The sequence below is a fragment of the Syngnathus leptorhynchus genome, chromosome 12 (genome assembly GCF_054491065.1).
Source record: "Syngnathus leptorhynchus isolate UIUO chromosome 12, UIUO_Slep, whole genome shotgun sequence".
Classification (NCBI taxonomy): domain Eukaryota; kingdom Metazoa; phylum Chordata; class Actinopteri; order Syngnathiformes; family Syngnathidae; genus Syngnathus; species Syngnathus leptorhynchus.
Genome location: NC_141206.1, coordinates 10,095,296 through 10,113,378, shown reverse-complemented (window position 1 = coordinate 10,113,378; position 18,083 = coordinate 10,095,296). Strand labels below are relative to the sequence as shown.

Below are 18,083 nucleotides of genomic sequence, written 5' to 3'. Positions count from 1 at the left end.
GTGTCCTTGTGACGTCACAGATCAACCAGCCAATCAGAAAAGTGGGGGTGAGGGCGGGTGTGGCACTTTTCAGTTTTTGTTAATTTTTCACCATGATTTTTCCCTAATGAAGTGGCCTGTGATTAGGTACACCTCATGGACACTCGTATAGGTCCACTACACGAGGTAAAAAAATAAATCGGTGAACGATTCTTTTGAACAAATCTTCATAGTCAAAGTCTGCTTTATTGTCAATTTCTTTACATATCAAGACACACAAAGAGATCAAAATTTCATTTCCTACTATCCCACGGTGACAAGATATATTACATATTCTATATATTATATCATATTAGTCCAAGGAGAAACAAAACATTCAAGTAAACAACACAGTCTTTTGAGTCTAAAGATTCAGTTCACTTAAACGAACTGGAATGCACATCACTAATCTTCATCCCTGACGACCATGTCGACAACAGTGTCATTCTATCTTTTAAGATATCTCAACATTCTCGAACAGTTTTTGCATCATGGCAATACAAATTAAAGTAACAATTGTTTTTCTATCCCAAGTCCTCAGTACCCAAGATGTCCATGGCGACCAGACGATTTAACATCAGTGATTTTCCGGCTTTGTCCGCCAGAGGGCGCTACAGACGTCTTAATGGGTCAGCAGGAGCCCTCACCAGTCGTGCTGTCCAACTGTACACAAAAACAATTTACAGGCAAACAGCAGCTGTATTATTCTCCGATTGGCAAGAATATTTCCCCCCCCAAAAAATTCCAAATTAAATATTTACTGATCAAATTCGACCCACGTTTCATTTCAAAGGCAGCCAATTCAGGAATGGGTCAGAGGAAATGTAATCTTTGGTGATGCAAGTTGAAAAGCGTGATATTTCTTGGTAGTTACATCATGTTACATATAATTGGAAAACTCTAGCTTTCTGCATTTGCAAATTTACACACCCAAGAAGCATCAAAGGCTAAATCCATCAGTCAGGTCCTAATAATGACCTTAGCATCTCTTCAAATTTCAGTTTGCCCATCTACTATCAGTAACTTTGCATCCACGTGATATGGTATCACGCGTTACCCTACCATTGTTTCAAGTTTTCCCATTCTGACCCGTTTGCAATCAAAGCAGGACAGTCCCCGAGGTCTTGTCGATACATAATTAAAAACAGGATACAGGCGATCGGCCATCCCTCGCCGTGCTCCATATAACATATGTCCAAACCATTAAGTGGGGCTTTTGTTCAACGCCGGATCGCACGTAGCATTAGTGCTCGTTCAAATGGGCGTCCGTCATTCCATTGAAAGCCTAAAGGCGGAATAACGGTGCCTGGTTATGTTTCACAGACCGTCTGGGATAGATTTTTGCGTGACCAGCTTGTCAATTCCACTGATTCATCCTCCACCTGGACTGTGAGCTTTAGTGCGTGATGGAGCAACCTGCGTCAGAGGATTTCAAACAATGAAGAATATAACATTAATATAAATAGATGTTGTAAAATTGGAACAAAAAGTGATTACATGGGTCTAAATAAAGGCTTGTGACAGTAGAGCTAATAAAAGACACCAAATAAAGGCGCTTTATAAACACGTAGCTCGTAACAATGATCACTAGGCTAATGAAACTTAATCTGTCTGGAAGTCCTGACCTCATTTGTTGCTTTATTAGCACGATTGATTTTTTTTTTTTACAGTTCAGCCTCAACCCAATTAAAGTGGGGGTGGATGTTCGCATATCAGCTTTGGTCCGTACGCCAACTAACATCAACAAATCCTCCACGGACAGATTAGCACTTGTATCATTCTGGAGGGTTTTGGGGGTTGGATCTTTCTCATCTCATCTCATGAGATTAAAATTCACACTCCAAAGCCGGATTTCACTCGTTGTAAGTATGACTTTGACTGATAATCTGATTGTGATAATCCCAATCTTGATGCGTGTCATAATCCATGACTAGACATCTGACCAATAAGCACTCATTTTTCATTTAGCAGGCGCTAACTACAACAATACGACGTTTTTACAGCTAAGGCAAATCACATGACCTTCTTAAAAAGTGTCTTGCTATTGTTGGCTAGTCAAGTAATGAATACAAAGTGGATGTTTGAGTGGAGGCGCCCAGCAACTGCTTTATTTATTGTTTTTGCAGAGCATTTGGTTACATTCCGCGCACCTCCCGCCAATAATTCCTTCTGATGGAGAGGCATACATTGTTTAAGCTAACACCAGACGTGTTTATGCGGCGAGGCCTCCGGTAGCCCGACTAGTGTGACATCACCCGAAATCCCCCCAGCTGCTTGGCAGAGGCGTCCCGTACATGCAGCTGCTAACTTTAAACACCCTAATAGTTTTTTTTTTCTTCCCCTCATACGTCTGTTAAGTTCTTCTTGTATGTTGTCGGCTAAATCCATTTGACGACTATTAAGTTGAATGCCATTTGTCTTTTTTTTGTTTTGTTTTTCTTTGCCTCTAACGCTGCTTTTCAAATTTCCATGAACTCATGCGGTAAACATTTGCTTGTTGGTTGCACGGTAATGTGTTATGTCGAGTTAATTTATAATGGCATTGTTGAAGAACACCACACACACACACGCACACACAATTGAACTGAAGTGAAATTCTGTTGAAAAAAAGAAAATCAATTTCAAGTCTTATGTTTGCGCTGCAACTCCGGCGGATCGTGTTTGACTGCGAAAAACATTTGCCCTCCATAAATCGTCCATCACCGTGTTAGCATTAGCATTCATCCTCACTCATCCTTGGGATATTTTCCCCCCCACAAATATTTTTATTTGACAAACGGTGGACCCCACACAACAATCACTTGACGCTCCCGCTCCAATTTTTCCAAGTCCGCTTCCAAGTCAGACCGCAGGCTTTTACAGCTGCTGGCTGAAAAGTGCTGAGTCGCCACTAAGCGGACTAGTCGCCACGCTGGCCGGCCCGGCCCAGCCGGACGTCTCCCATGGCGACGTCAGCTGGATTGAATGAGGCGAGCATCAGGGGGAACGTTGCAGTTATAATTCAGCCGTGACACTTGTCAGCTGGATGTTATTACTTGGAAAGGAAATCGTGGGGGATGCGTTCCAGACCAACCCGCGATGGGTGAAAATCTGAGACGACAATGTGAAAAAATAAAATAAATAAATCTTGTAACCCTCTATAAATAAATAAATACATTTGGTTGAGTGACAGTTTTCGAGGCCCGTCAAACTCTCGGACCACGGGGTCGGGACCGGTGCGCCTCGGTGTTTAATGATTTGTCATTCCCCGTCACTATGATCAATACGACATTTTATTTTTATACCAGCAACAGAATTCAATCTTGTTGAGGAACGGTCGCTTTGCCAAACTCTTAAACAAACACTTTGCAGCCCGGAGCCATCGTTCAAGTGTCTGCGCCGGATTATTGCTCATATCTTTAAACACAAAAGAGATCCATATTAGTTCATGTTTACGCCTCGCTGCCAGCCATGTGGGGGAAAAAAAATAAATTAATGCGGCGCAATTTAACAATTGATTGTATCTCTTTGACGCTCTCATTCTCAGTTGCAATATTTTAGATGATGTCAAAGTCAATTAAATGAATTACAGTCTAAAGGATTGATTTGTGGCCTTACAATTGCAAAGAGCGTGTGTGTGTGTGGCCTCCGGGCCTTTTTGTGGTCGCTGCATAATTAAAGAGAATCTTAGTAAATATTTCAACAAAGTCCAGATGGAAAAGCCAATGCCTAAGTGAGTGCTCCATAGACTTTATTTGTGTCACTTGCTGTGCTTGGCCACTCTAGTAAAAGTAGCGATACCTGAAAAAAAGTATTTGGAGCTTGTGACTCGCCAATACTATTTACATAAGCTCCAGTGGTTTTAAGAGGCCAGCTTAAAATCCGTGACTCGCCTTTGCCAAAGCATGAGCTCATCTCTCCTCACCGCCCGGTGTTGTTGCTCAGCTTGAAGTAGTTGGAACGGCTACACAGCGGTGACCTTTGACCTTTATGGCCCAAGGGGGACCGAGACCAAAAGGTCTTACTGCCTCTTTGTTACGCTACCACGGCTACTGCAACTTTGAATCACTTGCTTGCTTATTGTTTTGATTATTTAATTAAAATTTTTGTTTCATATATTATTTCTATATTTGACTTTGAAGGAAATCCTTAGTATTTAGCTTCTCACAAGTCGTTAGCCCTACCCGGACTTTTTTTTTTTCTTGCTTCTGGCGACGTGGTGCTGTAAAGTAGCGTGTGACCCCTTTGCCTGCTTGGGCTGGCGTCACCAGAGCCCGCGGAGAACATTTGACTTGATGAACGGTGACATACAGTGACAGAAAATTTAGGTTGCCTCAACTCGCTTTTCAAACGCATGCGGCTTTTTTTTTTTTTTTTTTTTTGCTGTGAAAGCTAATAAAATCCAGACATGTTGTTTGCTTTGCATTTGTTGGCCCTCCTGCAATGAAAAGTGACAAATCCACTCAATCTGCTCTTTCCTTGCGATTTAAAAGTCTGGTGATCAAATGAGGATTTTCCCAGAGGGGTGTCTTCTGTGCAAATGCAAAGCAGATGCATTAAAAACATTGATGCTAATTGTTGGTGCTAATCGCATTAAGATGAACAAAATGCCGGCAGCTGGTGGTCTGGAATCAGATCAATTCCCTTGTGGAACCTCGTACAGTAAGTCTTTTGACCTGAACAAATTTCATCAAATTATCTTCAACCAAGTGAGCAGTGCGTGTTTCAACTTTTTGGACGGTAGCAAAAGGCAGTCTACGGCCCACCAGCCATACTTTGCCCACCACGCCTCATCTGGGATCGACAGGACACGAAGAGCCGCTAAGTGACGATCCCGGGTGTGGAGTTAATGTGTCAGACGCGGAACAAGCGAAATCTGACATCACTCTCCTGCCATTCTTGTGCTTTCCCCCCTCTCGACCGCAAACGCTAACTCGCTCTCTCACGATTTCCCAGGAACGCTGCGGTGTAGTCGCTAAGCGAATGGCGCTATTAAAGCTTGGAGTGTGGAGCCACTAATCGTTTATTTACCGTAGTCTGGAACAAGACAAAGAATAATCGGTAAAGCATCGAAAGTGCATCGAGGATGTACTTACTGTACGATGTTCTAAACACATCTTCAGTGGGAAGGGGAGGGGGGGCGAACGCTTGAAGTGTGGAGGCAGTGGCTCTCTGACCTCACTTTTGAAAGACACTCACTCCCACTCTCTCGCCTTCTCTCTATTTCTGCATCCCGCTCTCAGTCGCAAAGCAGCCGAGCGGCAACAGCGAGGAGCCGACACCTTGCCGCGGAGGGAGCATCATGCTGGCATCGTCTTCCGTCCACGTGTGAGGGACAAGAAGCCTGCACGGTAGGATAGCAAGCATTTCATCAACACCTAATCTTGAAATGTGTGCTTTTAAATGAATTAAAGTTTTCAAAATGTAATGAGATGGATGAATAAAAATGTAAAATATCATTTTACAACTTGATTTTCCAAAGAGCAATGCATTTTTTTTACTTTCAAGAATACATTTTAATTTGCAATGCATCAATTCTGTATACAAATATGATGATCATATTTCAACTCTCACTGAAACTTTCAAACTAATTCTAATGATTACATTTAAAAAAAAAAATCAAAATAAAGGTAAATCTGCTTTTGGTAAACATGCGTCCATGCTTTGGAATACAATGTTCTGCCGAGTGCGTTTTAGCCAATGAAACAGTTTTGTTCCGATCCAGAACCTGCGCATGAACAGAATTTATTACTATTTGACGACATTTAGCAGGAAATGGAGAAATCTGTTAATGAGCTCTTGCGTTGCCTCCCTGAATGGCATTCCAATGACTTCCAGATGCAATTCGGCCAATTGGCAATCACAAGCTCTTTGTCACTTTCTGAAAACGGGAGATCGGATGCAGATGGCGGACAGGGCGAGTCGCACCGTTTGCCGGCTCCAACCTTCGCAGCTCCAACATTCCCGGCATCTCCTTTCCAGGCTGGAAACTTCTCATCCGTTTGCCAGAGTGTGGGAAGCGACGGCAGTCTCTGGATTGTAGCTTACTGAAGTCGAGCAGCCGCTTTTTATGCATCGTTAGCCTGGTGGATTTGCCATTTCAGCGTTGGCCAGTCCAAACTTTTAGCACCAGCCCGTACCTGACTGCACTCTGACCACATTGTCGCCTTCATAGGCACAGAGAGGTTCAAGGGAGCGATGGGGTGAAAGGCCAAGACAATAAAATCCAGAGAGGCCCCAGCCGGCCGCATACCTGCGTCTCGGCTCCGACTGTTTGGAAGAAATTTGTGAAACGGGGTGACGAAGGGGAGCGCAAACATTACGGCTGTCCGAGACGCCCGAGAATGGTTTCATGCCTTTTCCGAAACGATCATTTTGTGGATGGATTTGGCTAGGAAAAAAGGTATTTCCTTTTTTCAAATTCAGCCTGATTTTCCATTCCAGATCCATCTTTGTCGCCAAGTCTCAAGGTGAAGCATCATGGCCACAAGAGTTGACATGTTCTGCCTCCTGGTGAGCACCTTGCTCAGTTTCTCGTCCGCCGGCCTCGTGACAAAAATACTCCGGCATCGCCGCCACTTGCCTCAGGAGAACAACGTCACCTCATCTGGTGCGGACCGCCAGCCGGTGGTCTTTAACCATGTTTACAATATCAACGTCCCCGCTGGCCACCTGTGCTCCGTCGACCTGGACGCCACGGAGAGCGCGGCGCCTACGGAAACGTCCGTCACCTCCGGCCGCTACCTTCCCGCCGACGGGGAGAGCCAGATCGTCTTCACCCACCGCATCAACATCCCTCGCGGGGCCTGCGGCTGCGCCGCCCAACTGCCGCGAGTTCGAGACCTGCTGAGCCGCATCGAGATGCTGGAGGGCGAAGTGTCAGCGTTGAGGAGCCGGTGCGGCCACAGCGTCTGCTGCGGATGCACGTGCGAGCCCGGCTGGAAGGGCAGCAACTGCACCGACACGGAGTGCCCTGAAAACTGCCAAGATCACGGCCATTGCGAGGACGGCAAGTGCGTCTGCGAGGAGCCCTGGACCGGTTCCGACTGCTCCGAGCTGCTCTGCCTCAACGATTGCCTGGGTCGCGGGTTGTGCGTCAACGGCAGCTGCCGCTGCGAGCCCGGATTTTCCGGGGAGGACTGCGGACAGCTCAGCTGTCCCGCCGACTGCAACGATCGAGGCGCCTGTTTCAACGGGATGTGCATCTGCGACGACGGCTACCGAGGCGACGACTGCGGCCTCTTGGCGTGTCCCGACGACTGCAACGGCCAGGGCCGGTGCGTGGACGGGCGCTGCGCCTGTGACTTCGGCTTCCGAGGAGACAACTGCGGCGACCTTTCCTGTCCCAACGATTGCCTCCAGAGGGGGCGCTGCGTCAACGGGCAGTGCGTGTGCGACGAAGGCTTCGGCGGCGAGGACTGCGGCGTCAGGAGCTGCCCGGCCAACTGCTACGACCGCGGGGACTGCGTGGAAGGCCGCTGCCAGTGCCACGCCGGCTTCACCGGTGACGACTGCGCCCTGCTGAGCTGCCCCCGCAACTGTCGCGATCGCGGGCGCTGTCTCGACGGACAGTGCGTGTGCGACGAAGGCTTTGCCGGCGACGACTGCGGTCATAAAGCGTGCCCCAACGACTGCTTGGCTCGAGGCCGCTGCCGCGACGGCGTGTGCGTGTGTCACGACGGCTACGCAGGCCGCGACTGCTCCCGGCTCACTTGTCCGGACAAGTGCAACGGCAGGGGGCGCTGCGTCAAGGGAAAGTGCCAGTGTGAAAGCGGGTACGAAGGGGAAAGCTGTGCAGAGAGGAGCTGCCTCAACGGCTGCCACAACCGAGGGCTCTGTGTCCAGGGTCAGTGTATCTGCGACGAGGGCTACATCCGAGAAGACTGCTCTGAAGGTAACCAAGGATTTATTCGTGTGTTCCTTTTATTGTCACATTCCCATATGTGGGTAGGCACTCCACATTCTGTAATTTATTGCAAATCACTTTGCTGACCCGCACGTTACGGCTCCTTGAAGCCACTTCCATAACCACTGCTTTAAATTGTCTTACCTAATATATGGTTGGAAGCCTTTTTAAAATTGCACCCCCCCCTCCTCCAAATATATTCTTGTGAGCACTTTTTTTTTTTTTTATCTTCGGCATCTCTTTCACTACTTCCAGATGTTTCTCTGGAGCTTGCATTAGCTTGTGCGCACTGGACCATGAGAACCTTTTCTTTTTTTTTTTTCTTCCTCCCAGTGTCGCCTCCTAAGAATCTCACCGTGGGTGAAGTCACCACGGAGACGGTGGACTTATCTTGGATCAACGACATGCTAGTGACCCAATACCTGGTCACGTATGTACCCACCCAACCTGGTGGGCTCCTTTTGGACTTGACCGTGCCCGGAGACAAAAGCTCAGCCACGCTCAAAGAGCTGGAGCCGGGTTTGGAGTACAGCATCAAGGTCTACGCCATTCTGAGCAACAAGAGTGTGCCGGTTAGCGCCAGCGTGGCCACAGGTACCCAAAAGCTACTCTGTGGAAAAAAAAATTCAACCTATTCTAAATTTAGCCTGTTCAGCTCATTTAGGAAAATCCCCAAATGTTTTTCTGATAGTTTTGGTTTGAATCTTTCCAGCTCTTCCAAAACCAGAAGCTTTGAGATTCAAGTCTGTGAATGAGACCTCCGTCGAGCTGGTGTGGGAGCAGCTCAATTTTCCCTTCGATGGCTGGGAGATCCACTTCCGCAACATGGTGGGTTTCCTTTGAAAGCTTTCCCGGGATTTTATGAGTGCGAGGTGCTAAAGCGGGCCCTTTTCATGGAAATCTTTGCTCAGCACAACATGCATTTGATTTAGGCACCAGCGTTTCTTTTAACATATGGAAAATTATTTCTCATTCTCTGATTTGTGCTTGTTTTTGGTGTTCTTTCTTTTTTAAGAAAGAAGAAAATGGAAAGGTGGTGAGCACAGTTCCCTCATCTCAAAACCGCTTCCTCCAGTCTGGCCTGGGGCCGGGTCAGGACTACGAGGTGTCCATCAGCGTTATAAAGAACAACACCAGGGGACCACCGACGATCCAACGAGTCACAACCAGTGAGATTTATTTTTTTTTAATTTGGGGAATTAGCTCCATGACATTTGAGCTTCCTGAATATTCCCTGGAGCGTTGCGAAATAATTTCAAGGTCACGCCTGAGTTCAAGTCTGTCAGACTTTTGTCTGGAACTATTAACTGTGTCTTTTGGATTCCATTTTGTCAACTTTGAACAAAGTGTTTGCCTTGGCTCTTCAAAGTCTTGACTCAGTCTCAACACCCCTTCAAAGTGTTGACCTCACCCGACGGTCTCGGATGACGCGACCCTTCCTGTCTGCAGACATCGACGCCCCGCAGCGGCTCCAAGTGTTGGACGTGAGCGACTCCTCGGCGCTGATCGGCTGGTCTGAGCCCGCGGCGCCGGCGGACCGGGTGACGCTGGTTTACAAGCCCAGCGGAGCCTCCTCCGAGGGCGCCAACGTGGAGATCTTCCCACCGGACAAGCAGCACAGCCTGGAAGGCCTGAAACCCGACACCGAGTACACAGTGTCGCTCGTGGCTCGTAGCAAGAACGTCAGCAGTGAGCCGGCCACCGTCACCTTTACCACAGGTGGGCTCCATCCATCCCGAAGTATTGCTTCCATGCCACTCGGATGACTAACGTTGTGGTGTGCCACGAAGCTCTGGATGCCCCCCGGGACTTGCTGGCCGTGCGGCAGACAGAAAACAGCATCACCCTGACGTGGCGCAACAATCAGGCCGACGTGGACAACTATCGTGTGAAATACAGCCCGCTGTCTGGCGCCGCCCACGGCGAGGAAGTGTTCCCGCGAGGACTGGGACAAAGCACCACAGCCACAATCACGGGTAAGCAAAGAGGGGAGGCCAGCCTGTGGGTGGCAATTTTTTTTTCATCTCTGGTGGCTGTCCAGGGCTAAAGCCAGGGACCGAGTACGGGATTGGCGTGACCAGCGTGAAGAATGAGCGGGAAAGCCTTCCAACCACCATAAACGTAGCGACGGGTGAGTGACATCTTGATCCTGACGAAAAATCGAATTCGTGACTGATGGTTTCCTTTCAGACCTGGACCCTCCCCAAGGTCTGGACCAAGCCGAGTCTACGGAGACGTCCATCCGGATCAGATGGGAGAAGCCGCAGGCCAAGGTGTCCCGATACCGGCTGGTGTACGTCTCCAGAGACGGACAAGTGGAGGAGGCGGAGATTCCCGCCTCGGAGACGACCTACGTCTTACCCGACCTGACGCCGGCTACGAGTTACACCGTCACCTTGACGGCCGAACGAGGCCACAGGATGAGCTCGCCAGTCACTCTGGTGGCATCCACAGGTACCCGGGGGAAGGTGGGGGGGGGCACCTTAACCCATTGATTTCCTCACAGGTACTCTTGGAGTCCTTTGAACTTGGGGGAAAAACATTTCTAGCCATGATCATGATAAAACTTGAATGGAGGTCACTTGACTCTCGATTGTTCATCCCTGGTTGAAGCTCCGAAGAAGTCAACTCAAGGGTGCAAAGATTGCAATGATTGTGGTTTTGTTGGCCAGCAGAGGCAGCCAGGCCCTCCGCGAGCCCCTCGGCGGGTCCCTCGGCGGGTCCCTCAGCGAGTCCCTCAGTGGGGCCCTCACCGAGGCCCTCAGCAAGGCCCTCAACGAGGCCCTCAACGAGGCCCTCAACGAGGCCCTCCGTGGCCAACCTCACCTTCTCCGACATAACCTGGGACGGCTTCACGGCCTCCTGGAGCCCCTCAGGCGGCGACTTTGACAGCTTTCTGGTAGAGGTAACAAACTTGGACGATATGGCGCAGAGCCAGAACCTGAGCGTGTCGGGCGGCGCGCTCAGCCTGGGCCTGTGGGGCCTGAACGCCAACACCACCTACATGGTGGTCCTGTATCCCCTCTACCGGGACACCTTTCTGGAGCCCGTGTACGGCCATGCCACCACAGGTACCAGGTCCATTTCCGTGCCTTGCCACGCTAGCTTTTTGTTCCCCTAACAAATGAACGTTGCTCAATGATGTCATCAACATTCATGAAGCTTGGAATGAGCGTCAGTGCATGGCGAACATCGCGAGCATGCCCCCCAAGAAAAATGAAGTTATGCTTGACATCATGTTACCTCAAAGCTGACTCTCGCTAACGTTTTGTGAAGTCCAACTATTTGCTGAGCTGCTCAAAGAGCTTTGACTGATTTTCCTTCCAACTTTCTCTTTTGTTGTGCCGCATGCCGCGCATACATGGCCCTAACCTCATCGTGTCACGTCTGCCTAACCACAACCGCAGAGAGAAACCCCAAAGCGTCCCATTCTTCTATCAAAGCGCATGATGCTCAGCACCGCCCCGTGCATCGATACGCTGCGAGGACTGCCGAAGCGAATGGATCTCGTTTCTCAAAAGCATCTTGTCGCAATCGTTTGAACAACTCGAGAGCATGATTGGTTCATTCTACTTTTGCTAAACCGCACCCCCTCGGAAACGGAGACCATCGCAACGTGGCAAAGAGCAAAACTAACCAAAGTCAACACAGAGCTGGATCACATTTTGGGATTTGAGTCAATCAAGGCCCAAAATGTCTAACGACGCCTTCTCCCTTCAGCGTCTCAGCCGTCGCTCGGCGAAATTAACGTGTCCAACGTGACGTCCGAGAGCTTCTCGGTGGTCTGGAACCACACCGAGGGCCCCTTGGACGGTTTTGTCCTGGAGATTATTGACTCTGATTGGCTGATGAAGCCGAGGGAGTACAACCTGTCCCGCTTCGCGACGGCACATCAGGTGTCGGGGCTGCGGCCCGCCTCGGACTATGTAACCTTCCTCTACGGGACGTACAAAGGAGCTCGAACGAGCGCTGTCAGTGTCGTTGCGACCACAGGTACATTTGAAAATAATCGCCAGTGAGATTTTAGAAGAAACAAAATGGTGCTGTCGTCCCTGCGAAGGAAATCGTACGCTTCAAATCAATCGTCTTCCTGACTTCTGAGCTAGCGTCGTATTGCCGACTTCAGCTGTTCTTGGGTCGCGTGAGAAAGTCGTTTGACGGCCTAGCAGGGACGACATCACAGTGACCCACCACCGACAACAAGTTTTAGTTTAACAAGCATCTACTGTATATCTCTTTCTCCCCTCTCGTAGCGGAAGAGCCAGATTTGTCCCAGCTAGTTGTCGCTAACCTTACCTCAGACCGAGTGTCTCTGACGTGGCGGGCGGCTGCCAAGACGTTTGATAACTTTGTCGTAGAAGTCAGAGAGTCTGCTTTGCCCTCGCAGGCCATGGGTCAGGTTCTGCCGGGCCACGCGCGCTCCACGCTCATGGCCGGCCTTAAAGCACGTACACGCTACGACATAAAGCTGTACGCCAGCGCCGGCGGTAGCAACACGCCGCCGCTATTCGCTGAGGCCACGACAGGTAGGCCCCTCCCACTACGTCCAGCACCGAACCGCCCATCAACCCGGCATCTTCTTCTTTGTGTTCAGAGGACGCCCCCGTGTTGGGGCCGGTGAGCGCTCTGTCTAGCGGTCCGCATAACCTCAGCGTGAGCTGGACTATCGCGTCCGGCCACTTTGACGCTTTTGTCGTCCGCGTCGGTGACGCCGAGCAACAGGCTGAGGCGCGAGAGTTCAGTTTGCCCGGCCATGCCGCGAACCTTACCGTCTCCGACCTGATGGACGCCACGAGCTATAACGTGGAAGTTTACGGCTTTTCCCACGGCCGCCGCACTCCCTCCACGCTTGTCCACGCCGTCACAGGTACCCTCCTCCGGCTTCACACCTTGCTCACTGCATGAAACCAAAATCCACCAAATCAGAGAAGCAGAACAGGCTTTTCCTAAGACGACTTAAGTGACACAAACAACCTCCTCACACCTCCCTCCAGCACCTTTACCCAAAGTGGAAAACCTGACCATTTCCAACGTCACCCCCTTCGGCTTCCGTGCGTCGTGGAGCGTGAAGCAGCGGCAGCCGCGGGAAGACTCGGCGTGGTCCTCCTCCGGGGCTTTCAGTCACTTTAACCTAGTGGTGACCGACTCGGGATGGCTTCTGGAGCCTCAGGAGTTCACGGTTCCGGGAAACCAGAGCCACCTGGATGTCGGGGGGCTCATCACCGGGATAGGCTATGAGGTCAGGCTGACGGGCGTGTCAAAGGCGGGGCTCCTCTCTCGGCCCCTCACCGCACTTGCCCTCACAGGTACCAACCAACCGCAGGGACCTTGACTTCCAAGTGGAGTTCTTTGACCTCGGAGTCGTTGCTTGCTCAGTTTTTGTTTCTTTGTTTCAAGCTCACCACCCGGCAACGCCTGCCTACGTTGATTTATTTGTTTTGAAGTCATGGAAGACGCCGGTCACTGGGCTCTGCCGTGTTGCCATGTTTTGCTGCTGAGGCTTCTTCGTATTGCCGCCCGAGCTGGTTTATGACAACGACTGGTTTCCGCTTGTCATTTCCTTTCAAGCGTCTATGACGCAGTCTTGGCAGGAGCAGGCATTGTGGCGCTCCCGTCCCTTTTTTTTTTTTTTTCCCCCAAATCAAATGCGAGCCAGCTCGTTGGTTTGCGTGCGTATTTGACAGCGTGTTTTCCTTCCGATGGTTTGAAAGGGACACTTGTGCTTCTATTCTCGGCATCAGCGTACCATGGGAGCTGGAGCTTGTTCCATTCCACTAACCCGGGGCTATCATTGAACCTGAGCTACAATTGGATGTAACAAAAAATATTGAACCTCTGAAATCGAATAAAAGAAGCCAAAGTGTCAGAGGAAGGAAAACATTGAGCATGACGTTTGCGTCAATCTGTTTCATTCCCTTTGAATGTGCTGCAAGCGTGGCTGGCGAGAGGGAGGGAGGACGCATGGCATCAAACTGGGTTCCTCCCGTCTGAAAATGACTCCATTGAAACTCTCCGACAAGCTTTTTTTGTCTCTTCCATTTTTCCTTACTTCCGCTCGGACTAACTTGCACTCGCATCCCGATCGGCGGCCTCCGAGGAACCTTCTAATGTGTCTGTCTGAAGATTCCCAACCAACAAACTTTCCTTTCCGGCCCAGAGGCAGAACCTGAGGTGGAGCACCTCTTTGTCTCCGACATCACGGCCGACAGTTTCCGCGTGTCGTGGGCGGCGGACGAAGAGCTCTTTGACAGATTTGTCATCAAACTACGGGACAGCAAAAGATTGTCCCGTCCTCAGGAGCACATTGTCCACGGCGCTGAGCGGACCAGGCTAATCACGGGACTCATGGCAGGCACAGAGTACGAAATTGAACTTTACGGCCTTTCTTTGGACCACCGCTCCCAACCGATCATCGGGGTTGCTCAGACAGGTACCCGACCCGAGCCACACGCCTCTCAAAAGTGGATCTGCTGCTCCACACTAACCCCTTGAACCTTCCAGAACTGAACTCAAAAGTTTCCACTAACTCCCTGAAAATCCTCACAACTGGATCTGCGTTTTGTATACTAAACTCTCAGACCTCCCAGAACTGGATCTCCTACCTCTGGAACTTCTTAAAAATAATTCAAACTAACTCCTTGAAGCCCTCAGAAGTGGATCTGCCTTTTCCTCTACTAACCTCTGGGACTACTTAGAACTGGATCCAATGGTTTTACATCAGCCTCTTATAACTAACCTCTTAGAGCTTGTTCCAATGCCTTATTTGAACTTTTTGGGACCTCTCAGAAGTGGATGGTTGTGTACTAAACTCTGGAACCCTTCCAAACAAGATCCACTGCTTGTCTACTAATCTTTTGAAATCCTCTGGTCTCATCCTTTGGTTTTCTGCTAACCTCTGGATCAAGTTACCAATTTGTTTTCTTTGGTGGAGGCTTGCTGAGGCCGGACCACTTTGAGTCCTTGGACTTTTACTCAACCACTTTTAACCCCTTTTTCCTCCACCAGGCCTGACTACTCCAAAGGGCCTTCGTTTCTCCGATGTGACCGACTCGTCAGCCGTGGTCCATTGGTCCACGCCTCAGTCCGCAGTCAACAATTATCATATCACCTATGCGCCATTTGAAGGAGGTGAGTTCCAAGAAGTCTCGGGCAGGGATTAGGACTCGAGTCATAATCCTTTCTTGTCCGCAGGAAGCCCGATGAGCATAACCGTGGACGGCGGGGTGCTGCAGGCTCTGCTGCCCAACATGAGTCCTGGGAAGATGTACCAGGTGACCATCAGCGCGGTGAAGGGCCTGGAGGAGAGCGAGCCGAGCGAAGACGTCGTAACCACCGGTTAGTCTACGCAGCCCTCGGGCTCCTGTAAAGATCTTTCAATGAGACCGTTGCTATGGATTACCCCGACAGCTTTGGACCGACCTCAAAGTCTGACGGCGCTTAACATCACAGACAGTTCGGCCCGGTTGCGATGGCAACCCCCCGTGGCTGCGGTGGACGGATACGTGATAACGTACAATTCCGAGTCAGGTTTGTCTGTTGTGCTGCTTGACTTGAAAATGTCTCTGTGTTGATTTGTGCCTCCCCCCTGTCCCCCCTCAGTGGCCCCAATCGTGGAGCGTGTTTCTGGAACCGAGTTGGAGATAAGCTCGCTGCTTCCGGGCACTCTCTACTCGGTAGAACTCTTTGCCACCAGGGACGGGCAGATGAGCGCGTCTGTGCTGACACAATTCACCACCAGTAGGCTCGGATGAAAATCAAATCCATCTTGTTACAATTTTGCTAACCCAGATTTATTCCCAGAGGTGGACCCCCCTCGAGATCTGGTGGCCGTCAACATTCAAACGGACAGCGCCACTCTGACATGGAGACCCCCACAAACCTCCATTAGCGGTTACTCGCTCACCTTCTCCGCGGCAGATGGCACCACCCGGGTATGCCACAAGCAGCCTTTGACACACTTACCCGATTTACCGGTGATAATTTGTCCCAAATGATTTTGTAGGAAGTCATGCTGAGTTCCACCGCCTCTTCATACAACATGGCCCAGCTGGCCAGGTCCACAGAGTACACGGTCCACCTGCAAGCCATCGCCACAGCTGGGCGGAGCCAACACGGGACCACAGTCTTCAGCACAGGCAAGGACCAGGTCTTCGCTGTCAAAGTCCCGTCAGTGCTGAGTTCTGGTGGAAAAACAGTTTCAAACAGTTTTTTTCTTTGCTTGCTTCCAGTTGGCCATCTGAACAATTACCCCAAAGACTGCGCTGAGATCTTCCAGAATGGGGAGAACACGTCTGGCGTGTATGCCATCTACGTGGCCGGCGTGGAGAGCCAGCTCATCCAGGTCTACTGCGACATGGAGACAGATGGCGGCGGATGGCTGGTGAGTCTGAGCAGCTCTGCTGGTGACTTTTTGCATTCGTCTTCTCTGACAAGGAACCGAACCGTGTTGCTCTCTTCCGCAGGTCTTCTTGAGACGGCAAAATGGAAGGCTCGAGTTTTTCAGGAACTGGAAGAACTATACCGCTGGTTTTGGGAACATGAACGACGAGTTCTGGCTGGGTACGTTTCTTCTCCCTCCGACTCGTTGAGGTTGTTACTGCTCGATCGTGTTACAGGATCAGCTCAACTGTTGCAGGTCTGGGCAACCTTTACAAGATCACGGCCGCTGGCCAGTACATGCTGCGCGTGGACCTGAGGGACGCCGGAGACACAGCCTACGCTCAATATGACAAGTTCTCCATTGCCGAGCCCAGAACGCGCTATAAGCTTTACATCGGTGCCTACAGTGGGACAGCAGGTAAGCTTTTTTTTTTTTTTTTTTAATTTATATCAATATAAGAAACTTACAAGTGTTTTCCCACATCAGGTGACTCCATGACGTACCACCAAGGCCGTCCTTTCTCCACTTTCGACAACGACAATGACATCGCCGTCACCAACTGCGCTTTGTCCTACAAGGGAGCCTTCTGGTACAAAAACTGCCATCGTGTCAACCTGATGGGAAAATATGGAGACAAAAGTCATAGTAAGGTACGGGACACGTACGAGAGATGAGCACACAATCTAACTTAAGTCGACTAAGTTTTTGTGATGGTTGCGGTCCACAGGGCGTCAACTGGTTCCACTGGAAGGGCCACGAGACCTCCATCCAGTTTGCCGAGATGAAACTCCGACCGGCCAACTTTGGGAATCCCGAGAGCAGGAGGAAAAGATCGTAGAGTCGCACGTGAGGACTCAGCTCCTTGCCTAAAACACACACACACACACATCCAGTAGACGCTCGGGCCCATCCCTCCAGGGACAAAGGGCTTATTTGCTCACCATTTATTTGGTCCACATGATCATCATTGGCCTGTAATGTTGAATTTGAATCTGAACTCGGCATTAGTGATCGTTAAATTGAGCTTTATTTTCTATGTAGGAGGGAGAAAGAGGCACTGTAGAATGTCAGAGAAAAAAAAGTGCATGTCATTTCCATTGATAGCCAGCAGGTGGCAGTGTTCACCAGTTTCTACTTAACTACATCACTGATAAAGTATACTGGTTATGTTACACACAAATAAATAAATAAATGACTGACTGACTGACTGAACAGACATTTGATTATTACCTTAACTTTATTTCTGAGAATTTTGTGGAAACTTTGGTGCAGTGTGAGCCGATCTTTTGGATTAGGGTGGAGGTTTGGGGTTAGGGGTTAGCGTCCACTGGACCCCCAGAACTCTTGTATACCTTTTGTTGACAATTTATGAACTTTCTGTTTTCTCTTTATGAATCATAGTGTAGTAAGCGAGACGGCACGGCGTACATGAAGCACATTTGAGTGATTGAGCTGGCGAAGAAGATGATGGACAGACGTAGCCTGAGGAGAAGCTGCTTGCGTGGCCTCGCACGCCAAGCAGAATTCAACTTGTTATGTTGCGTGTTCTTTTCTTTCTAGGAATCATCATGCCGAGAAGCATCTGCGAAGTGACGGCACATAAATCAACACATTCCTGAAGTGCATAAGAATAACACACTTTGAAAACGAAAATATGAGTTTGAAACCTTAACCACTGCTTTGGGACGCTAACTTCAGTGTAAAACAAATGAATAGAATTGTTATAAGATATAGTAAAAATGTAGAGTTAGGCTTTTTTTGTGGAAAAAAAAATGACTTTTTTTTTTTTTTTTAAATGAC

At 49.6% G+C, this 18,083-nt stretch overlaps 1 protein-coding gene and 1 long non-coding RNA gene across 2 annotated transcripts; one reads left to right on the top strand and one right to left on the bottom strand.

Moving 5' to 3' along the window:
- Positions 1 to 212: 212 nt before the first annotated feature.
- Positions 213 to 12,428, bottom strand: LOC147048392 (uncharacterized). Its single transcript, XR_015067673.1, has 3 exons — positions 12,200 to 12,428; positions 5,094 to 5,341; positions 213 to 681 (listed from the first exon to the last, which is right to left on the bottom strand). It is a non-coding gene; the product is annotated as an uncharacterized LOC147048392 (long non-coding RNA).
- On the top strand, positions 6,478 to 17,667 carry LOC147048391 (tenascin-like). Its single transcript, XM_085925262.1, is given in 26 exon segments — positions 6,478 to 7,891; positions 8,237 to 8,497; positions 8,616 to 8,731; positions 8,919 to 9,072; positions 9,353 to 9,622; positions 9,694 to 9,879; positions 9,945 to 10,034; positions 10,094 to 10,357; positions 10,422 to 10,686; positions 10,688 to 10,974; positions 11,624 to 11,896; positions 12,157 to 12,429; positions 12,498 to 12,770; positions 12,898 to 13,209; positions 14,061 to 14,333; positions 14,909 to 15,031; positions 15,095 to 15,238; positions 15,311 to 15,430; positions 15,503 to 15,640; positions 15,704 to 15,834; positions 15,906 to 16,038; positions 16,132 to 16,283; positions 16,366 to 16,462; positions 16,539 to 16,700; positions 16,770 to 16,933; positions 17,011 to 17,667. Coding segments are annotated over 26 exon segments (6,186 nt in total). The 3' UTR covers positions 17,122 to 17,667.
- Positions 17,668 to 18,083: the final 416 nt, after the last annotated feature.